This window comes from Crocuta crocuta, unplaced genomic scaffold, assembly GCF_008692635.1.
Source record: "Crocuta crocuta isolate KB4526 unplaced genomic scaffold, BGI_CrCroc_1.0 scaffold694, whole genome shotgun sequence".
Taxonomy (NCBI): Eukaryota; Metazoa; Chordata; class Mammalia; order Carnivora; family Hyaenidae; genus Crocuta; species Crocuta crocuta.
In genome coordinates, this window is record NW_027527933.1 from 1369758 (window position 1) to 1392445 (window position 22688).

Sequence of the window (22688 nt, forward strand, 5' to 3'; positions counted from 1 at the left end):
GTATTTACTTTTAACTAGGTCTGTCTTCCCAACATCCTTCAAGTCAGAATCATGAGACCCTCCAAACCTATAAATATATTAGCTCTAAAACCTAACAAATGAAAAAGAAAACACACCCTGTAAAAACCCAAGCGACGTTGATAGTCTACAGCGATTAAGAACTCATTCTAACGCTGATTTTGCTTTCTGTGGCTTAATATATACATTCACATTCAGCCAGGCTTTGTCTTTCATTTTCACGTTTACAGTTTCCACACTCAAGTTAGCCAGGAATGTCCTGCTGGACCATCTCTTGAATTTTCTCCGCAAGAGTACAGAGATTGGCTTTTTGGAGACCTGTAATTAAGGTGTAACACGCTCCCTTCCTCCCGTGGAGCTGGTACCAATTACGGAGCAGCTGTACTTTCTGTTCAGCGGTGTCTTGGAGGTGGTCATTCTTGATCTCATCTATTTTTGCCTCGTTGATACCGTTCTTCCGAACGAATTCTTTGACTTGAGTTATTGTCATCTGTTCGGCAATGCTGCTGATGTAATTACTCAAATCGGTGTCTGGAAAATAGAGAACAGTCTCTAAACATTTGTCTTTCTAAATGAAATGCTCATCATAAAACACCATGCCTACTTCTCCTACAATGATATTAAGGATACTGGTTAAGTCCTAGAGATCAAGAGAACTGGTTGGGGGGGGGGGGACAAAACCCACCCCCTCCTGTGTCCCCAGTAATTTGTTCTATGACCCAGGCAAGCCACATAACATCTCAGTACATCTTCTTTTCTCAGCTCTGGAATAAGAGCGTTGGGAAAGATCACCTCTAACGTTTCCCTATGGATCGGATGATCGATAACCCACCATCCTCAATGGCAGGCAAAGACTTCATGATCGTTTCTCTGAGCCACAGGCCAGGGAGCAGGACTGAACAGAATCACGAACATTATTACAGAACCAGAAATACACCACTAATAACCGAGTCTACAATTCAGCTCATTTGGCCCCTAAGTCAGTATAAGCAAGAGTTCTAGAACACACCAGTTTATGGAGGAAAATTCTCTTAAGCCTCAGAATATGCTGTCTCCCTGCTATCTGATTTAGTTTTAACTGTGAGAATTAGTTATACATTCAAACACACTGTTGGATAAACTCTTGATGGTGAGCAGAAAGAATTGTGTTTAAGGAAGAGTAAGACCTCACGATATGTCACTGAAATTGGCCTGTAAACTCCTAAGGAAGCCACCTCCATGAAATGAAAAGATAGAAGCCTTACCTCTGCAAATCATCGGCATACTTTCCTGAGGAGACAAAAAAAATGGAGGGAAGGAGCACGATAAATAAAAATATGTCTATAATATTCTAAATGTAACTGTGGAAGGAAGTACAACCAGTCGCTTGAGGTATAAAATTAGCTAGACTACGTGATTAAGAAGGATTCTTTTGGCGCCCAAAGCTTTATTCTGCAAGGTCCCAGCCTTGCCAGAAATTCCTTATTTTCATGCCTCTTTTTACAGAGGCAAGGAACTGAAGGATTCATGGAATGTGCTGAGATTATTTTTCATATAGATGCATGAAAGTAGACATAATAAACTCTACTATTCTATGGCTTTCTTTACAGTTACTATTCTTTCTGACATGAGAAAATGGTTTAAGCGGCAATTATTTAATGAACCCTGACCCCCAACCGAGCCCTGGCCCCAAATGGAAATCATCATTCATTAAGTGAATTGTTTCTCTCCCCAGTGTATCTTTTGCTATTTGAAATGCTTTGACCCCACAGTTGCTAAAAGATACAGTGAGAGATAAGGTAACAGGTGGCTGAGAGAACTGAGTTGTGCCTTTGTGACAGGCTTTAAGAGCTTTCTGTGTGCCTGGGACCCGGATAATGAGTCCCTGCTCTGGTAAAGAATGTCTGTGTGCAGTCTGTCTGCAGGGATAATCCCAACACAGAACATACAAACTTGGCCACACTTCTCTCCAGTGCACACTGACCACACTCTCATACTCTTGTCAATTCTTGTGTTATTTGTGTAGAAGCTTCTTGTAAACTTCTTCTTGTAAACTGGGCACCATATCTTAGTTCATTTCTTTTTTAAAGATTATTATTTTGAGAGAGAGATAGAGAGAGTGGGGGAGGTGCAGAGAAAACAAGGCGGGGGGGTGGGGGGGGCAAAATCCCAAGCAGGCTCCACACTCAATGTGGGTGGGGCCCGACGCAGGGCTGGATCCCACCAACCAGGAGATTTTGACCTGAGGTGAAATCAAGAGCCAGAGGCTCAACTGACTGAGCCACCCAGGTGCCCCTTGCTTCATTTTTGATGCCCCTCTAACCCATGTGCGTGCGCGCGCGCACACACACACACACACACACACACTTTGTTTTTAAAAAGGAACAAATAAAAAGCTGAGTTACTACTTTCTCTATTTTCTTAAGGAAGTGGATGCATGTTTCAACACCTACAATAGGTGACACTCTAGGTCCACAGCCGTCATTCTTTTTATTCCTGCGCTGTTTGATCACATCTGAAAGATCAAAGAAATGTCTATCAGACTCAAGTCTCAGGCTTGCAGGAAGCCTGTGAGAATATACTCTTACACTAAGAGAAGTATGAGAAGGAGGGAGAAATTCACTGCAACTTAACGTGACCAATACCCAAGAGGCAGCACTGTTCTGATTCTGGAAATTCACACTTCCCTCCCACCCCCGCCCCCCCAATCCAGGTCGAATGTTCTAGAGGTACGTCACATTTTAATTGGGCCATCCATTTATCACACACTGGCCCAGCCTGAAGCCAGCTTCTGACGTATCATGTGGTCCCCACTACCCTCTTTCACTAGCTTGGAGCTGGGTGGCGTGTCAACAGCAGAACACAGAAGCCACGGGACATGGAAAGTTAGCATGAGCTTGCCATGAGGTGACATTTCATGCCTAGTGGTTCAAGTACATACACGCACAAATAGCTAAAGTAGATACACTCATTTGCTGTGTGCCTTCATGTCAGTGTGAAATGAAAAAGAGGAGTGGACACGTCTCCAAGCACAACTAGTGTCTATTTAGTCTCCAAAGGCAAAACAACCTCTTCATCTCCCCCTGAGCTGGAGAAACAGTGATTGGTTCCCATGGGGAAGGAAAAATCAGAAGCTTTAGAGTCATTAAAACTTGATGCAGGGTGCCTGGGTGGCTCAGCCGGTCAAGTGTCTGACTTCGGCTCAGGTCATGATCTCATGGTTCGTGGATCTGAGCCCCGCGTCGGGCTCTGTGCTGACAGCTTAGAGACTGGAGCCTGTTTCAGGTTCTATGTCTCCCTCTCTCTCTACTCCTCCCCAACTCATGCTCTGTTTCTGTCTCAAAAATAAATAAACTATAAAAAAAAATAAAACTTAACGCCACTCTATGTCTTTATCAGCGATTTTCTTGTGGTGATTACAAATATACCCACTTGGGGTTTACCTGCTGACTTTCTCAGTAACCCCTGCTAAAATGATATTGCCACAGTGTTTTAAATTAAGGTGGAGGAATAAAAAATTAACAGAAAAACACATGGAGTTTGAAAAAGGGAGAGGAGGCATAGAGCGGATGAATTTATCAAGTGTTCCCTGAAGGCTTGCCCAAGAAGATCCTTACTTCCTTCTCTCTTAATGCAAGGGACCATCTCAATGAGCAATAAAGGATTACTTCTGATTCTTGGCCAACTCAGCTGCTGCCCAGATGAAAACATCCTTATTCACAGGGAGGATGGGAATATCCATTCGGGGCTCCAGAATAATTGCTCAAAAACAGTAGCTGAGGGATGGCGTTATCCCTCATGCTTATCAGGTCTCGGGGGGTACATTTAGTGGTGGGAATTTAACAATATAGCAGAGCTACGTACCTGGCAGGAGCTTTCCTATGGGTAGGAGACAGAGGGGGATTCTTGTGGATTACTATTTCCCAAGTTATTTCAATCTGCAGTTTGAACAAAGTAAGAACTTACACCAACATGCTAGTAGTGCAGACAGCAGAATCGGGATTAGGACACAAAACCACAGATACTTGGAGCTGGATCCTGTAGGCAGAAACATGGAGCACTGAATGTGAAAAGAAGTAATCTTTAAGGTTAAACACTGGGGCACCTGGGTGGCTCAGTCGGTTAGGCGTCCGACTCCGGCTCAGGTCATGATCTCACGGTTTGTGAGTTCGAGCNTTTTACATAAAAAAAAGATTAAACACAGTACTCTCAAAGAATCAGAAGGGATTGGCTTTTCGTCGGAATCTACAGTGGGGACAAGAGAAAAGAGAATATAGTCATAAAAAGAAACAGTGACCTTGTTTACATTTGGTGTTGCTGGTTGGGCTGCAATTCTCAAGGATTCCGTGTTCACACCTAAAAGGCAAAGAATACAGAGGAAGTTCAAAAGGCCTGGTGGACTGACTGCTTGATCATCTGCAACGACTCACTATCAACCCAGGGCCATTTTATTTATCTCTGCATCTCTGACAAACATATTCCCTCAAATGTTGCTAGATTCGCATCCAACACTGGCACAAATTCCTAACATAATTTGGATGTTTGGGTGAGAAATATCCTACCGAGTGACTATGTTTTAAAAGACAAAGGGTTGAGGGGACCTGGGTGGCTCAGTCAGTTAAGCATCCGACTTCAGCTCAGGTCATGATCTTTCGGCTTCATGAGTTTGAGCCCTGCGTCGGGCTCTGTGCTGACAGCTTGGAGCCTGGAGCTGCTTCGATTCTGTGTCTCCCTCTCTCCCTGCTCCTCCCCCACTAGTGCTCTGTTGCTGCCTTTCAAAAATAAATAAACATTAGGGAAAAGAAATAAAAGACAAAAGTTTGGGGCACCTGGCTGGCGCAGCAGGTGGAGCATGAGACTCTTGACCTTGGGGTCGCAGGTTTGAACCCCACAGTGAGTGTAGGGATTACTTAAAAATTAAAAAAAATCTTTAAAATGCCAAGAGTTAAAGAAGGGTAATAAAATATTGACAAACAAGAAAAAGGATGAAATAGACAAAGATCTTAAAACTGGTAGGACACCGATCTTAAAATCATCAACTGCCAAAAACTATTTCAAAACAGTCCCACTGAACAATCAAGTGACCAGGCGACAGGCACTGCCCAGGATACTTAGAACTGCCACCCAGCTGGCCAGCAGATATGTCAGGGGACCACGTGGTGATTAGGACGCTCCCGAGGAAAATCCTTGGGGTTTTCTTCAGACAGCCACACCCTGCCAGTCTGATAGTCACATTGCCTGAATGACACCCGGTCAGCCTATTCCCTACCTAATGGAGCTGGGATCAGTCACTGAAGCACGATAAGCCTGCTTTCTCATCGATAGCAGAGGGAACGTCGGCATCTGACCGTGATGGTGACAGGAGAACTGAATGGAGATGATGAGGTACTTAGCACTATTATTACAGCTGACCCTCAAGGATGTGGGGATTAGGGGCACTGACCATGCCCCACCCCCGACACTGCACTTTTGAAAATCTGCATACAGCTAATGACTCCCCTAAAACTTAATTACTAAATAGCCTAGCATTGACCGGAAGCCTTACTGATAACATAAACAGTGGATTAACATATTTTGCATATGGGGGTGCCTGGGTGGCTCAGTGGGTTAAGCATCCGACTCTTGGTTTCTGCTCAGGTCATGATCTCATGATTGTGAGGTCGAGCCCCACATGGGGCTCTGTGCTGACAGTGCAGAGCCTACTTGGGATTCTCTCTCTCCCTCTCTCTCTCTGCCCCTCCCCTGCTCACACTCTTACCTATCTCTCTCAAATAAATAAGTAAACGTATAAATAAATAAACTTAAAAATACATATTTTGTATACTGTAATACTGTATGCATTCTATACTGTATTCTTTTTTTTTTTTTTTGAGAGAGAGAGGGTGCAAGTGAGTGAGGGGCAGAGAGAGAGAGAGAATCCCAGGAGGGGCAGAGAGAGAAACAGAGAGAGGGAGAGAGAAGTAGGGCTCACCCGAAGAGGGGCTGGAGCTCACCTAATGTGGGACTCAAACTCATGAACCATGAGATCATGACCTGAGCCGAAGTCAGATACTTAATGAGTGAGCCACCCAGGTGACCTCTACACTGTATTCCCACAATAAAGTGAGCTAGAGAAAAGAAAGTGGTATTTAAAAATCATAGGGAAGAGAATATACACTTATAATGCTACACTACACTTCTTGAAAGAAACCCACGCATAAGTGGACCCACACTATTATTCTTCTTATTTTTGTACACTAATCCCTTCCTCGCCTGTCACCATGAGGCACTCTCAGACACATGGGGCTAGAAGCAGGGCTAGGTTAACTGCCCATAATTTAAAATTTTCTAGTAAGTAAGCGACATAAGGCATCACATCCCTACTTTTCAAGCCAACGTTTCCCAAGGTGAAATACAAGTTTAAGGCCAGGCACGGGAACATAATGCTAAAGGTTTCTATTTGTACAGAACAATAACTTACAAAACAAAAGCTGGTTTACAACACATACTACCCACCCTGACCCTCACAGCAACGAGGCTGAGGGGAGACGTGAGTATCATTTGCGTCCTCTGAGTGAGGGAACTGGAGGTCAGGGAGGCTAGCTGACTTTGCTCGAAGTCACCCAACTGATCAGAAGAACAGTGAGATGCACCATCAGGTTTTCTACCGCTGGGTCCAAACTAAGATCTCTAGCATGAAAGACAAGACCCTTTGTGATCTGGCCCTGGCTCCTCTTCACCACACTCCAGCCAGCGACTCTGCTCTCTGGGGTGTCCGCTTATCTCTCTGCAGATGTTGTCCCCTGCTTGAGATGTCCTACCCCTCGGTGCACTCCTGGGAATGTTCTCTTTCCTCTTTCAAGACTCTGGCCACGTGTCATATCTTTGTGAGCCCCACCCCCAGGCAGAGCTGAAAGGTGCTCGTGCAGAACTCATAACACCCTGGGCACAGGACTCTTCTGCTGTTTGACACGTGGTGTTGCCCCATAACCATTGCTTTCTTGACTCTCTCTGCCTCTTGCCTCAGACGTCTGATGCCAGGGATGTGGCTTGCTCATAACACTTGTTAGCGTACACAGCACGCACACTATCAAGCACGGAGATGTTCAATCAACATTCGGAGACTGGATGTTTGAATGAACGAATAGACAAAGTAAGACTGGAACCCAAATTCTCGACTCTCAGCCGGTGTTGTTTCCCCCTAGGAAGACAGGGTCTGTCGAGGTAGATCTCTAGCATTTTGGTCAAAGAAAGACGAAAACTTACGTGATGCACGGATTACAGTGTTCACACAGAGAGACGTTACAAAAAAAGTTCGGTTTACATCTGCACTTGGTATTCTGGGTCTGGGTACAGTCCTTTTCCACTTCTAAGCCTAGAAAACCAATTTTCACGCTATTAATTAGAGCAGCTGGTTATAAGGGGACCATGCAAATGGTGAGCAGGGGCCACAAGAAGTTTTGAGATCTACCGCTGAAATTGGCACACCTTTTGTAACATAGATAGTGATTCATAGCTCCCTGGGTGACCCCAACGTAAGCCCCCTTTGAGAGACATTGCTTTAGAGCCTGCATGGCGACAGAAAAGCGTTCTGTCCAGAGATTTCTTGATATCCAAGGAAACTGGGAGTGTTTGTTATATTTGAGTCTGGGCTCTCACAATAGATGGGACACCCATAAAAATTCAGGTCCCCGGTTGGAATGATCGAGACAAAATCAATCCTCAGAGAAGGGGGAGCATCCCATGCACCGCCTGGATTCTTCTGTCCTTCTCTCAGAAGGTTTCTGAGCTCTTGAGGGCCATTACAAGAGCATACATCAAGGCAGGGGAAAATCTACGCAGTTTTGATTGTAGCTGATGATGCTTGTTCTCCAGGTTCATATTTAGTTATTCTGGGAGAACTGCCTAGGTTTGATGCACAAATGTGCAGACAGGTGATTAGCTTGGTACCTAGTCCTGCCTCACCCCAAGCCAGCTCCATCCGGCCCCTGTCTGTAAGCCAACCTAGTACCAGAGGAGGCCCCAATTTCAAATTGGATTATGCATGGTTCTCCACGGAGCCCCATGATTGGTCTTCTTTGATTGCTTTTTAAGGCACCTACCGTGCTCTCCATCACAAATTCTACATCTTCTGCATCTGGGAGAAAAATGGTCCTTGTCTGTGTAGTCCCTCCCCTCTTTGCAGAAGGTACAGGATGGTTGGCCCCCATCATCTTTACAGTCAGCAGCTTTTCGTGTGCCTGCCCGAGAGAAGACAGAGCAAGTGTCTAAACACAAGGTGGTCGTGGAACAGCATGGGAGACATGCAGGTGTGACAACAGAATGGGGCCAGGGCTGTTAGGCTGATGAAATATAAGCACAAGGGGGAGAAGGGTATTGTAAAAATCATGTCAACAGACAGGATACTTCCCAGACTAAAGCTAAACGAGCAACGGAAGGAACATGCCTACAGACATAGGACGATTAAAAAGAGGAGTATGTATTTTTAAATTTTTTAATGTTTATTTATTTTTGAGAGTGAGAGAGACAGTGTGAGCGATGGAGGGGCAAAGAGAGAGGGAGACAGAATCCGAAGCAGGCTCCAGGCTCTGAGCCATCAGCACAGAGCGCGACGTGGGGCTCGAACTCCCAAACCGTGAGATCATGACCTGGGCCGAAGTCGGACGCTCAACTGACTGAGCCACCCAGGCGCCCCAGGAGTGTATATTTTTTAAAAGGTTTTTATTTTTAAAAGGTTAAGATGACCAAATGCACTTGAAGAAATGCCTCTAGCAACTTTTTTGCAAGGAGGTCAGAGGTTGGTATTCATTCAATTTCTTTCTGTTCCTTTGCCATTAAGGGATAGAGTACATTTGGATGGGAAGACATGAATGTATTTAGGGCCACATCTATTATCAGATTTCTTGTCTTAATACACACAACTGTAAATAATATTCACATTTCCTTTACAAATAAAGTGAGTCACTGTATTGGTGCTAGTAAGCTTTATACACCATGCTTTCTCCTGAAAATTCATTTATTTAACCAGGATTTATTAAGGATTTATTTAATAAGGATTTATTTGTATGCCCGGCACATTCTAGGAGCCAGTGAGGCTGCAGGAAACAAGACAAGGCCTAGATCTTCCAGGGTTTCCTGTTTCCAGGGAAGAAGCAGGAAATAAATACACAAATAAGTATATGGTGTCAGCTGGTGGTAAGTGCTCTGGGGAAAACATGGGGGTAAGTGCTTTGTAGCGCAGGGGCCAGAGAAGGGAAATCTTAAGAGGAAAGCAGGACTCGTGACCCTAATTATTGACGGTATAACTAATTAAAAGACTAGGCGGAGCCTGGTTTGCCACACGCATGTGCACAGCAAAAGTAAGTTACGCTATCCGTCCTGGATAGGAACACGACGGCATTCTTTCTGATAAAACAAAATACTACATAAGCAACTTATGGACTTTAAACACGGATAATATTATCATAAACAAAGCCAATAATGTGCCGAGAGAAAAAAATAAACCAACTGTGAAAACCCAGAACCAAATTCAAATTCAAATACAATGCTGTATAACATCATAGGAATGCTTACGAAAACCGAGCCAAAGTTCAAGTTTCATTGCTTGCCAGGGGTAGTATTATATTGGTTTCTAAACGAATTGGCCTCTTTAGTGGATTACCTTGCAGGATAAGCTCAACCCAAGGTCTAGGGCATGACAGGCATACAAGAAACCCAGAGTGTTCTCCTCCAACGTACACAACCTAAATGTATCAAAATATAAAAAATGAGCGGTTGTTTTCTTGAAAATCGGATTTTAAAATACATGCGTTTCTGAATGTGACTGTACACATGCTCAATGTAGAGAATTTGGAAAAGTTAGGGATGTCCAAAAAGCACCTATATGTCAACCACTCCGAGAGGTTCACTATCATTTTGGTGTGTTCCTACATACGTGCATGCATATATACACGTGCGTATATGTGCACATGGGGTGTGTGTGTGTGTGTGTAATGTATGCACTGTACCACAGAATCCTTCTTACTGGATATGGCGAAGGGCTGGCTTTTTGATCAGTTAATCAAAAATGTCAGTTCACAGATTATCACTGAAAAACATACTGTAAATATTTCAGTTTATGAAATATAACTGTGTAATCATTTGCCAGTCTTGCGGCAGAGAAGAAAGTTATTATAATTCCAGATTCTTCCTCACTTAAGTGACATCCAAAATGCCTCATTTATTGTTCTTCTTCCCCTTCCTCCCTCCCTTCTTTCCTTTCTTCCTCTTTTTGATGGAGAAAAAAACCTCCTTAAAGATACCAGTAATTTGTATGAAAGGCTCTTAAGGACTTTGTGATTCTTTCATTGATTTTGATCTCAGCTTGCTCATCAACAATTCTTTTAGCAACTCACCTTTACTGAAATCTGCAAACATGCAAATGAGTTTTCGTAGAAATGAAATGTCTTTTCTCTGCATTCATATCGCATGGGTTTGTTAATAGTTGATTAAATTACACATGAATATCACAACACCAATGAGCATAAAAAGAGCTGGAAGCAGTTTGAAGTAAGCCTACAACTGAACAAGAGGGAATAGGAACGGGTGGAGCATTAGTCTGCTGCCCAGGATTCCTAGAGACGGAGCAGAGACAGGTAATCCAGCTGGCAGATCAGTTAGAAATCCCTTCAGGGGGGCACTTTGCTGGCTCAGTCGGAAAAGCATGTAACTCTTGATCTCAGGGTCATGAGTTCGAGCCCCACATTTGGTGTAGAGATTACTTAAATAAAGAAAACTTTAAAAGAAAAAAAAAAAAAGAAATCCCTTCAGGGAATTTATATGGTGAGGCTCATGTCACAAATATATGAGAAAACATGATATATTTGACTGAGACATTCCAACTTTTGAATACTCCCAAATTTACGTAACTGCTCCCATACCACTGAGTACCACAATGAAATGTCATGCATACAATATCTTTTCCTTTACATTTGACAATTTAAAAAAAATTTTTAATGTTTATTTATTTTTGAGAGAGAGAGAGAGACAGAGAGAGAGAAAGAGAGAGAGAGGGAGAGAGAGCAGAAGCAGGAGAGGGGCAGAGAGAGAGAGGGAGACACAGAATCCGAAGCAGGCTCCAGGCTCTGAGCTGTCAGCACAGAGCCCAATGAGGGGCTCAAACTTTCGAGCTGTGAGATTATCACCTGAGCTGAAGTCAGACGCTTAACCGACTGAGCCATCAAGGCACCCCTACATTTGACTATTTTAAAAGACCTTTCCCCATAAATTTTTTACTGTATCAAGTAGGCATGAAGGTTTTCAAGTTTTTGATCCGAATGTCCAAATTTCTTTCTTAAAAAGGCAGTAACAATTTACATTCCAATCGTGGTTTATGAGAGTTCTTATCTCACAAGCAAATTCCGCAGGGCTGAAAGCACTTCTTCAGAGAAAATAAAACAAAGCAAATCAAACAAAAAAATTCTTGACAGTCTGATACGCAGTGCCGATTATCTTTGTTTGAATTTGCAACTTAAGCTTTAAAAATATGAGTAAGGATCTTAACTCAGGGGCCCCAGAGGTGATGTTTAACAAGGTATAAAGAAGCTAGGAAGCCATTCTTCACTCCCATTTGGAGAAGAGTAAATACACGTAAGGAGGCTAAAGTATAAATGGGTGGGATTCTAAGGGAGACTTTCCACGAAGGTTATTAAAAACTGGACAGGAGCCCAAGGGATACTGGGAGGGTCTCAGGACACAGGACTGAAGCCTGTTCAGCTGCTGGAGTTCTGGAAGCCTGGAGACCCCCCGGAAAACGTACTACGCACAGTCCGTATTGGCTCTGTGAATCTACAGCAGCAACCCACGTGCTTTTCCCCTTTAGCTTCCTGTCTTACTTCACTGGGCAGGTGAGGGTGGGGGGCGCTCATCCCTGCGGGAAACAGCAGTTAATGCTATTGCAGTTTGAACACCAGGTTTGCACAATTCAGTTTTCCTAAGCTTCTAATTTCCTCGTGGGCAAAGGATTTCCGATCTGAAATTAGTTTGCATTTCAAAACACTGGTGTTAAAAAAATTGTTGGCTTTTGTCCATTGCTTTTCTCTCTCACCGAGTTGCAGCTGAATGTATTTTGCAGGCTTCAGAGACCTTCTGACTGAAGGGAATTGCTAGACGCATCCCTGAAGGGAGGGGGTCCCTTGTTTTCGGAGCCCCACATCTATGATGATATATTTTAGTCGGTGCCATTGCGATAAGTTTTTTTAAGTTTATTTTTTTAAGTATTTTTTTAATGTTTTATTTCTGAGAGAGAGAGAGACACAGTGTGAGCAGGAGAAGGTGAGACAGAGGGAAATACAGAATCCGAAGCAGGCTCCAGGCTCTGAACTAGCTGTCAGCACAGAGCCCAATGCAGGGCTCGAACCCATGAACCGTGAGATCGTGACCTGAGCCGAAGTCCGACGGTTAACCTACTGAGCCACCCAGGCGCCCCTTTAAGTTTATTTTTATTTATTTTGAGAGAGAGCAAGTGGGGAGGGGCAGAAAGGGAGAGAGAGAATCCCAAGTAGGCTTCACGCTGTCAGCGGGGCTCGAACTCATGAACTGTGAGATCATGACCTGAGCTGAAGTCAAGAGTGGGACGCTTAACTGACTGAGGCACCCAGGCGCCCCTGCGATAACCTTTAATATCCGCACGGGCCTCCTTTTGCTGCCGAAAAATTGAGCTGAAGAAACGCTCTCCCTTCAGAGATACCTGCCATTCATAAATCGTATTTATTCGTACCTGCACCAAACAAGCAGGATAAAGCTGAACTAAATTAGTGTCAGGAAAGTAATTTCCCAATTGTGCTTTCCAGCCATGCTCTGATGCAGGAGAACCAAGCACTGTAAAAATACCTTCTCCCTGATTACACCACGCGACGCCTCACCCCGATTTTCCGGCTAACTGCGGGACGTCCCACGTAACATACCGGGAGGGCATGGCAGACAGCAGAATTTGCTCCCGCGATGCAGACCTTCCTTACATCCAGACTCCCCTTCCGTAACGTTCTTACTCCATTTCAACACCTTGGAGTTGACATCAGTGACTTGAGCACTGTTACCTCTAAACAATGGCCCAGCGACAGAGGTCAGTATCTGAAAAGGAAAAGCATAGGAGAGCTTTCTTGACTTGTCAAGCAGTGTCACGCTGCCCCAAATGGTTACATCTGCTGTCACGCAGGCAAAACCCACGTGGGGCTGCCTCCTTCTGCTGACTCACCTCCGGAAAAGAAGCACATAGATTGTGTGACAATCCAGGCTACTCTAGAAACAGCATCATGGATGACTCGAGCCAAGGCTCTGGACTCAAGTGAATCCTGGCCCCCAGTTACTGGCCCCGTCACTGTGGGTAACTAACGTCCCTCAAATTCTCCGAGTCTCCATTGCTTTATCTAAAGTGGAAATACTGTCCTCTTCATGAGTTTGTTGTGATAATTAAATGGGATAACATGCTCTTCGCACAATTTCTGGTACATAATAGGTGCCCAATAAATGGTATTATTACGATTTTCTTAACTACCATTACCGTTAGTGTCATAAAGCTCTACTGAGGACAACGCAGTGGAGTAGGAAAAAATGTTAAATTTCAAAATGATTGACTGTGGTGTGACTCCCAGCTCTGCCACCAAAAGTGTGACTTCAGCCAAGTTATAAAGCCACCCTGACCTTCAACTTCCTGACTCATAAGTGACGACAACACTGTGTGTTTTGGAGGGTTATTAGGAGGATGAGAAGGGATAGTTTCTCCCAAATCTGGTACTTAGTTTATGACATGTTCTATTTCTTCTCTTGATACATAACCACAGAACAAACAGTTTTGATGGAATCCTGTCTGGCTGTCCAACCATACAGTGAATCCGATGGGATTTTCTTCACCTTCGTTCAGGAAAAAAATGGACTTCTTCTAGGGGAGAACCAATCTTTAATCTGTTTTCAGTTCCCTTCTTCTGGAGATAAAAGTTCATCGGTCTAAGTGATACTAGTGTCAAATTTATCTTAGTTACAGACCAGAATTCCTTAGAAAAATACACCCCCCAAAATATATGGAGGCATTGGGGACAGTATCTGATTGATTCTTTTCTCTGTATAGATGTATTTTTGGTGCTTCTAACCATAACTATAAATAATCCCTCATTTTAGGTGGAATATGTAAATTCTCTTGCTAAGCATCCAAAAAAATTAAACTCTTTTTTAAGGTCATTTTTCACTGTTTTCATGACACATGTTATTTTTTCCCCACTTTATGGTATAGTAATAATACTGGCATCTTCTGAGTCAAGAGAACTAAGTGTCCTTCATGTATAAACCGCTGCACACGAGTCCCTACCGCTTCCTTCCTAGCCCTTCCCCCTGTCGCCAAAGCCTGTGTCCCCTTCAGACCGCAGGATACAGTGGGACCTCTAAGGAGGGGGAAGTAAAGGAGAAGAGGGTGCCCACTTTTCCTCCTGGGATGGATGTGTTTAAAAATGCATTTCTAAAATTCAGTCTTCCAAGAGAACAAATGATACCAAAATACCAAGAAAATATCTCACTCGACCAGGGTCTCTCGCCAGCAAAAGGTAGACTTGTCTGAGTCTCCAAACACCTTTCACGGTGTTCTTTCCTTATACCCAAGAGGCAGGGCACTTACCATAGGCTACAGCCTACATGTGTATTGCTTTCTACATGAACACATCTATGCGACGAACCACTGGAACTCAGCTCAGAGGAATAATGCCTAAATATGCTGGCTTTACAGCCTCTTCAATCCGACAGACATTTCTTGAGCACCTACTATATGCCAGGTTCTAAGAATACAAAACCACATTGATTGTGATAGAAAAGAGCATTAAGTTTCCAAAACCAGATTTGAATGCGGGCAGGTTATCTGTGGTGCATTAATAATTTGGGGATGTTTTATTTACACTTTATATTGGTATGACCCTTACTTTTTAATTTTTTTTAGTTTATTTATTTATTTTGTGAGAGACAGAGAGTGAGTGGGGGGAGGGGCAGAGAGACAGGGAGAGAGAGTGCCAGGCAGGTTCCACATTGTCAGTAAAGAGCCTGCCACGCGGACTGAACTCACGAACCCTGAGATCTGACCTGAGCCAAAATCATGAGTTGGACACTTAACTGACTGAGCCACCCACGCGCCCCGGCATGCCTCTTATTTTTTAAAATACATTTGAATCTATGAGCTTTTTCTTAATCAAAATGTGCAACTTTGAACAAAGATCTTTATTAGCATCCAACTCTCTTTTCTGGGTGACAGCTCCCCACTTCTTACTTTACCTGCTGGTCATTCTGTCATCCTGTTAATATCAGCCCCTCTTTTAGATTGGAGAGCCAAAAGCTAATGCACAGTAACTGAATAGGGCATGCTGGGAAATCGTAATGTGACGTTAAGCATACCAGAGTGTTAATTGCTGAGATGGGAAAGGCTCTCCAATGAAAACCTTACAAATTTTTAGGATCCTTATTCCAAAATCGTCTCGTTGTTCTATTTGACAGTCAGGGATTAGACATACTAGCCATCTAACATTCCAGACATCGTCAGCACCTGCAAAGTCTCGCCCCAGTGTAAAAATCTTGCTGCAGTGGGAAGAGACCAGAAAGTGCTGTTTGCAACAGATAACAGAAGACTGGATGTAAGCACCCAAACTGAGTAGAAGCAAATCTTTCCTATCGTCAGCTGCCTCCGACCTATCGGAGGTCACAAGTAACACTTGCTTTCCTCTTTCTACTCTGCTTTCCCACCAGAAACTGAAGAAAATGGTACAGGCTGAAGTTTGGAAGAGATTGATGGGGATTGAGCTAGCTTAAGTTGACAAGTGAAAAGTACTGAAAGTTGGTACCCAATCCTGTGTGCGTGTGGGTCCCCTATGCCCAGGGGGCCCATCCTCTTTGGCATTCTCATTTCACCCAGCACTCCTGACACAGCATTATGAGCAGGCCCACAAGTCATTCCTGGCTCAGCGAGAAGTGCTCAGGATAGTACAGCGCCTCGTACCTGCGTGGACTGTGATGTGAGTGCGATTCCTGGAGAATGGCGCGTGTAGTCAACTTTCTAGAGCTGTCTGAAACAAACGTACTCTCTAACTCATTTCGTTTTCATTTCAAAGTTTTTCTTTTTTCTTTTTCCTTTTTTAAGTTTATTTATTTATTTTGAGGGAGAGAAAGAGACAGCGCATGGGAAGAGAGGGAGAGAGGGAATTCCAAGCAGGCTCCATGCTGCCAGCACAGAGACCAACATAGGGCTCGAACTCACAAAACTGTGAGATCATGACCTGGGCCGAAAGGAAGAGTCAGACGCTTAACCGACTGAGCCGCCCAGATGCCCGAGTTTTGAAGTGTTTCATTGGAAATCAAAATCCACTGTCCAAAATCCACCCAGAATTTGAGAGATGTAAAACGTGGGGTGGAACATCGAAAGACACAAATATCACTGGCCGCAAGCACAGACATCAGCACCATCTCATCTCATGTCTGAACGTATTTCTGACTCAAGTCAGCCTCAGAGAATTACATTAAGTAAGAAAAAGGAAGCTGATGTGAAGGGCAGGCAGTGACTGGTACATAATGCAACGCAGGCCATACCCCGTGCTCCATACAGCTTGTATTTCCTTTCTGATAGTTGCATTAACTCAAATTTGCAGTATGCAAAGATTTAACCCAAACTGTCCAGGCAGGAACTGGGCCATTTGGACTGTGACAAGGCAGGAAACCCACAAAGAACTAAATGATCTGAGTTCTCAAAAAAAAATTGTTTTCAGAAAAGCCGAAAAGGCCAGAAAACGGGTTAAATTAAAGGTCTGAAATATGAAGAAACTAAGTCAGATGATAACCAAATGGGAAACAATGAAAAGTAAAAGTCGTTTTACGTTTCCATCATCCTAGAGATGAGAAAGTCAGAGGACCTCGGCTGTGTGTTCTGCTGGGAAGACTTGCTAATCCACTAATCCATTAATTAATTGAGCCAATACTTTGTTGGGTACCTACTATGTACCAGACAGGTGCCTGGAACAGAACAGTGAACACACAAAGGCTCTACTCTCATACAGATTATGTGTAAGTGCGCTGTGTTCGTCAGGGTTCTCCAGAGAAATAGGTTTGGGGGGGGTGGGGACTTGGCAAGTCCAAAATCTGATGGGGTAAGTCAACCAGGGGAGTTAGGAAGAGCTGACTCCAGTTCAAGTCTGGAGGCAGAATTTCTTCTTCCTCAAGGTCTGCAGCCTCTGTGCTGTTAAGGCCTTCAACTGATTGGATAAAGCTCACCCACATTGGGGAGGACAATCTGCTTTACCAAAGTCTACCACTTTAATTTTTTTTTTTTAATTTTTAATGTTTATTTATTCTGAGACACACACACACACACACACACACACACACAGCATGAGTGGAGGAGGAGCAGAGAGAGAGAGGGAGACACAGAATCTGAAGCAGGCTCCAGGTTCTGAGCTGTCAGCACAGGGCCTGACTCAGGGCTCGGACTCACAAACCATGAGATCATGACCTGAGCTAAAGTCGGATGCTTAACTGACTCAGCCACCCAGGAGCCCTTGGATTTTACAATTTTCTGCAAATCAGAATATTTGTTTCTCTCTTTCCTGAATTATCCATGAAAATGTGGAATGAGAGCTCCAGTCCCTTGAAAGGCGGTTTCCCACCTGCCACAGGGCATTTGCCTGGCCTGGCACAGAGTTCATCAACATGTATCTCTTCGTGGTAGTTACAACAAGCCTTGGCATGAGGAATTCTTACTGTCTTTTTTTTTTTTTATCTTATCTTATTTTACGTTTCTTTATTTATTGAGAGAGTGGGTGAGGGGAGGGCAGAGAAAAAGGAAGAGAGAATCCCAAGCAGGCTTCACACTGTCCGTGTGGAGTCCGAAACGGGGCTCGATCCTATGAACCCTGAGATTGTGACCTAAACCGAAACCAAGAGTTGGACGCTTAACTGATGCAGCCATCCAGGCGCCCCCTGCTGTCTTATTTTATAGTTGAGGAAGCTGTGTCCAGAGCACATGAAATGACTTGTCCAATAATCTAGGAATGGCCAAGGGAAAACTCAGCACTCCTGACCTAAATCTGGGCTGTTTTAGGTTTGTAAAATGGTTTCCTTATTGCTTCTACTCCATTTAGGCACACAAACAACTCAGTGTGTTTTCAGATTGTTGTTGACAAGCCTGTGTGTTAATTATACAAAGAATCTTCAAAGGAAATGCCTATTGAGGGTCGGGGAAGGAGGTCTTTGAGAACCAGAGTCGGTCCCAAGTCTGAGAAAACGGAGGCAGGAAGGGACCCCCAAGGCTGGGGTTCTGGCTGGCACAAAAGGTGAAATTCACATCCTGGCCTGCAGCTCCTGAAGAAGTGGGGTTCCCGTTTCCTTTCCTCCAATTTGGGTGCTGAGTTTCTCAGAACAGGCACGAAGCCCTCTGGGTCTCAGGTCCCTTGCAAGGGCTAGGGTCTGCAATGCACAAATAAGAACGCCAAGTCTTTCCCCCACTAGAATCTTTGCACGGGGTCCCTATGAAACTCAGAAACAGGGCTGCCTGAGAATTTGTTCCTTGTATCAGATGATGAAAAACTGAGAGATTAAAATTGGATAGTCATTAGTCATCTGTCTCAGTGATGGATCACTCTTCACAGCCAACCAGGACACCCAATACAAGAATGGAGGCGGGCAGAGCCCAACCCGGAAATTGATGATGGCCCCGCATCACCTACCTCACCCCAGTCTGACAAGCTGTCCACACGTTGCCAGGACTTGCAAACACTCGAGATCTTAACCAAGCTACTGGAAGGAACTGGGAATCCCCTTTGGATTACTCCAAAGAAATCAACAACCCTTGAGAGAGGAGGCAGGATTTGAAAAGGAAGTGGAAAAAAAAAAGCAACTTTTTTTTTCTGTTCTTAGTGAAGTTGAAAGCAAACAGGAAAATAATTTTTGTGAGGTGGTGAAAAATGGTCGCCGTTGAATGGCAAGAATGAGTAACAGATGCATTGGAAGAGTATGAACTTTTTCAACACTAAACACTGTCCCCTGCTGCTGAGGATATAAATGGAGTAAAAAATGAAGCTCAACAGTTTAATTCTGCTTCCTTGCTTGTTTTTTTGACGTTTAGTTACTTAAATAAAACACATGAGGAGAAAGATGTCCTATAGAGGCCATGGCCAGTCCACTATTTCCAATGATGAAAAGCATCTCTGATGTATTTGTGTAAAAAAAAAAAAAATCAGGCAACAGTAATGCCCTTTTTTAGTAGGTACATTACTGAAACACAGAGGTGTAGATAAATAAAATAAATTTTTCTACATGAAAGAGATGAGGGAAGATTCCATTCCTTATTTTTTCAAACAGTATAAATAAAAATACACATGGAAATCTGATGCCAGGAGTGTCTTCTTTCTTTCTTAAGGTCAGCTACTGGGGAGACCGAGAGAGAGAGAGAAAGAGTTGAGGCGGGGGTGTGGGGTGTGGGTAAGGGACTGGCAAGATCTCCGAGTGATCAAGCAATAAACACAATAAAATGAGGACATCTAGAAAGTTCTACCTGAGATTAGATTTTGACTAGAGTTAGTAAAATCGTTTTCAAAACCGTGACGGAGATCAGAATCATGTAGTGATGCATTAAGAAAATAATAATAATGTGCAGGTCCCACCGCAGACTTAAGGAATCAGTTGTCTCTGAGGATGAGGCCCTCCTTCTGGTCATCTTCAGCAAGTTCTCAGTCATGTGCATGTTTACTACGCTGTGGTCCTAGAGGAAGCTCTGAGGGGAGCAAGCTGTGGCATTGACAAGTGACAAGTTGAGAGCTTCACAGACCAACAGCCTGTGTGCTCTGCACTTGAAAAGTCTCCTGGAGAAATAACTACCCTTCCAGAAATAGGCCTGAAGGAAGGGAAGTCACCTTTGATGGAGGAAACATAAACGGAGGGCTACAAAATTCTAAATGAGAGCCTGGAGTCCTTAAATGCCCAGGGGGCCAAAGGAGAAGCATAGAAGTTAAGGCGTCCACGTGTAAGAGGCAATGGGGAAGAGAGGCCGCCTGGACCGGAGGGCTGGGGAGTAGGGGCCATCGGCATGTGGGCCCAGGTCTCCCACTTTTCATGAGAAACCCAAATCCTCCACCATTTAGGTAGCAACTAATATTAAAAATACGTACGTACAGGGGGCGCCTGGGTGGCTCAATCAGTTGAGCGTCCCACTCTTGATTTTGGCTCGGGTTTATGATCCCAGGGTTGTGGGGGTGAACTCTGAAACAGGCTCCGTGCTGAATGTGGAGTAGGCTTAAGATTCTCTCGCTTTCTCTCTCTCTCTCTCTGCCCTTCCCACGCTTCCCCCCTTCCTAAAAAAAAAATAAAAATACACACTCCTATAAATATACACTGTACGTGTCAATACATATAGGCTTAAAAAAAACATAGTCTGGGGCAGTGTCAGCCCAATTTTTGAAATCAGGCTTAAATCTATTAAGACATCCATATGAAAAACAGTGTCCTTTGATCAAGGATTCTTTTGTGAGGGTGACAAAAAACCAAAGTTCAATCATCAGCACAGGGCAAGAGCATAATCCACACCCTCTGAGAATATGTCTCCACCCACCCCCTTCTGAGATCTCTGCCCTCAGAAATCAAAAGTATAGATATTTCTCACACCTTCTATTTTTATGGCCTCCCAGGATACAGAGGTGAACAAATACAGAATCTTACATGACTTGACCAGTGGACAGCCTGTCCTTAATGACTCCATGGTCAAGTTTATTCTAAGGTTGCAAGTTTATCCCGATTCACAGGTTCACGAACCCTGGAGGCGTGCTTGCCTTGCTGGGCTCAGTGCGTCTGCCCACTGACCTGTAGCCAGATTTGCTCATTTCTAAGGCTGGCCTTGCTCAAAATGCCCGAGTCCATAGTAAATTCACTATCACCTTCACACGTAGTGGAACTCGGGCCAGTTGTCCAACACAGACCACTGTTTCTAAATGCCCACAGGTGGCAGCAGCGTAAAGTTCATAGTTGCACAGAAGTTCATTCCAAAACAAGACGGGAACAGAGATCAAAGGCAAGGACAAGCTCATTTCCTTCGGGGGCAGTATTACCCATACTCCCGGGATCAGCGGCTTCCTAGTCAGAGCTTTACAACTTCTGTCTCACTTCAAAGGAAAGAAAGGTAGGTAAGTAGACTGAATTTTGTTCTTGTTTAAGATTGAGTTGAAGAGACTTAACTGGTATTAGGAAGCTAACGGCGCTTTATGTTTCTTTTTCAAGAAAAGCAGGGGCCTTCCTTAAATGGAAAGGACTTTTGAGGTAGTTAAATGCCGTTTTCCCACATTTGGGAACGGATAACAGACAGCAAAAGGGATACAGCACTAAGGTGCTGACAGGGGTTCTACAAATAATGTTTTTGGTGATAAGATATATAGAGATTGATCCCAGTCCAATTAGAAATGTTCTCTTTTTTTAGAACAATAGGTTATTACAAAGTAACAAATAAAATAATAAGTGATGAGCACTATAGAAATCCAAGTTCACGGAATAAACACCCTCTCTGTAAACACATCCAATAACAATTAAAAGATAAAAACTGTGTACCTGAGAAAGGATAGAAAAAGGACTATAAACACCACTGGCGAAACATGGAATTCTGTGCAAGTGTAGATGAAACTAAGAGGCCATAAATAAAATAAAAACTGCTTGTATTTGATGGTTAAAAAAATACGTGGCTTTATGTTCTCGGAATTACTTTTTGTTTCACATCATATAGTCAATTTCTTTCTCTCTACCTACTTAAAGGGAAGAAAGAGATTTACTGTCCTAAATTTGGTTTCGCCTTGCTTTTTGTCTTATGGGTCCACTTTTTAAATAAGCCCCTTTGTGAGTTTTCATCGTAAGGTAAGCATCTTTGATATCTATTACAAAGCATGTGCTCAGGAGGGACTTTTGGGGCCCAAGATAATTTACCCAAAGGCACTTCATTCACTAGGGGTTTTCGACCCGGGGATTTCCTTATTCAGGTTTTTAGACATCTCTTCAATGTTGTTTATTTTGAGTCATCTGGCTTCCCTAGCCTTCTGAGAGATTCCTTCCAAATACTGGCAGGTCTATACCAGAGCCGTTTAGAAATAAATTACTTGTCAAGTGTCTCAGAGACTTACATCCAAATGCTGGGTTCCCTCTGCCTCTTACTGTTTGGCCTTTCCCCCTCTAAACTTAGGGTAGGAACTAAAATTTAGTTTTCTAAATTTTTAAACTCTCATTTGCCACTGGGGGTGGTGACTATGTCAGAGATGGATGAGAGGAGGCGGCTGTCATCTCATTAGAGCTAGACTGGGACCCTGATGGGCTCTGGGCAGTAATGTCATTTCTGCCTCTCAATCTGGCCACCATTTACAAATCTGTGTTTTTACATCCTGGTGGTTGTTTTAAATTATAGTTCATAATTTTGTTTCATTCAAAAAATTTTTCAACTCTACTGTGATACAGGTAAAACCCATTCAAAAGCACATTGCATTAAAAAAAAATAAAATAGTGGCGCCTGGGTGGCTCAGTGTGTTAAGGGTCTCGGACTCTTGATTTTGGCTCAGGTCATGATCTCGCAGTTGGTGAGATGGAGCCCTGCAGTGGGGTCTGCGCTGACGGGGTGGAGACTACTTGGGATTTCTCTCTTCATCTCTCTCTACCCCTCCCCCGGTCACACTCTTTCTCTCTCAAAATAA

General features: G+C 43.7%; 1 protein-coding gene across 1 annotated transcript; it reads right to left on the reverse strand.

Annotated features, from left to right (window-relative positions):
• Positions 1-21230, reverse strand: FAS (Fas cell surface death receptor). The gene is made up of 10 exons (XM_077751876.1): positions 20901-21230; positions 20139-20321; positions 12921-13086; positions 8079-8216; positions 7243-7351; positions 4295-4353; positions 3964-4035; positions 2451-2512; positions 1263-1287; positions 1-549 (listed from the first exon to the last, which is right to left on the reverse strand). Exons 1-10 carry the CDS (start codon positions 21048-21050, stop codon positions 263-265), a joined length of 1251 nt encoding a protein of 416 aa, XP_077608002.1. The 5' UTR covers positions 21051-21230; the 3' UTR covers positions 1-262.
• Between the last annotated feature and the right edge of the window lie 1458 nt (positions 21231-22688).

Bases quoted from the DNA above. Each gene is read 5' to 3' on its own strand.
- FAS (XM_077751876.1), bottom strand. From the start codon at position 21,050: ATGAGCTTGTCCTTGCCTTTGATCTCTGTTCCCGTCTTGTTTTGGAAT. The intron at 8,217-12,920 runs GTATGTTACGTG...TCTCTCGGGCAG, and splicing joins CTGTCTGCCATGCCCTCCCG to GCACACGAAAAGCTGCTGAC. The intron at 4,036-4,294 runs GTCACTGTTTCT...TTCTGCCTACAG, and splicing joins CAACACCAAATGTAAACAAG to GATCCAGCTCCAAGTATCTG.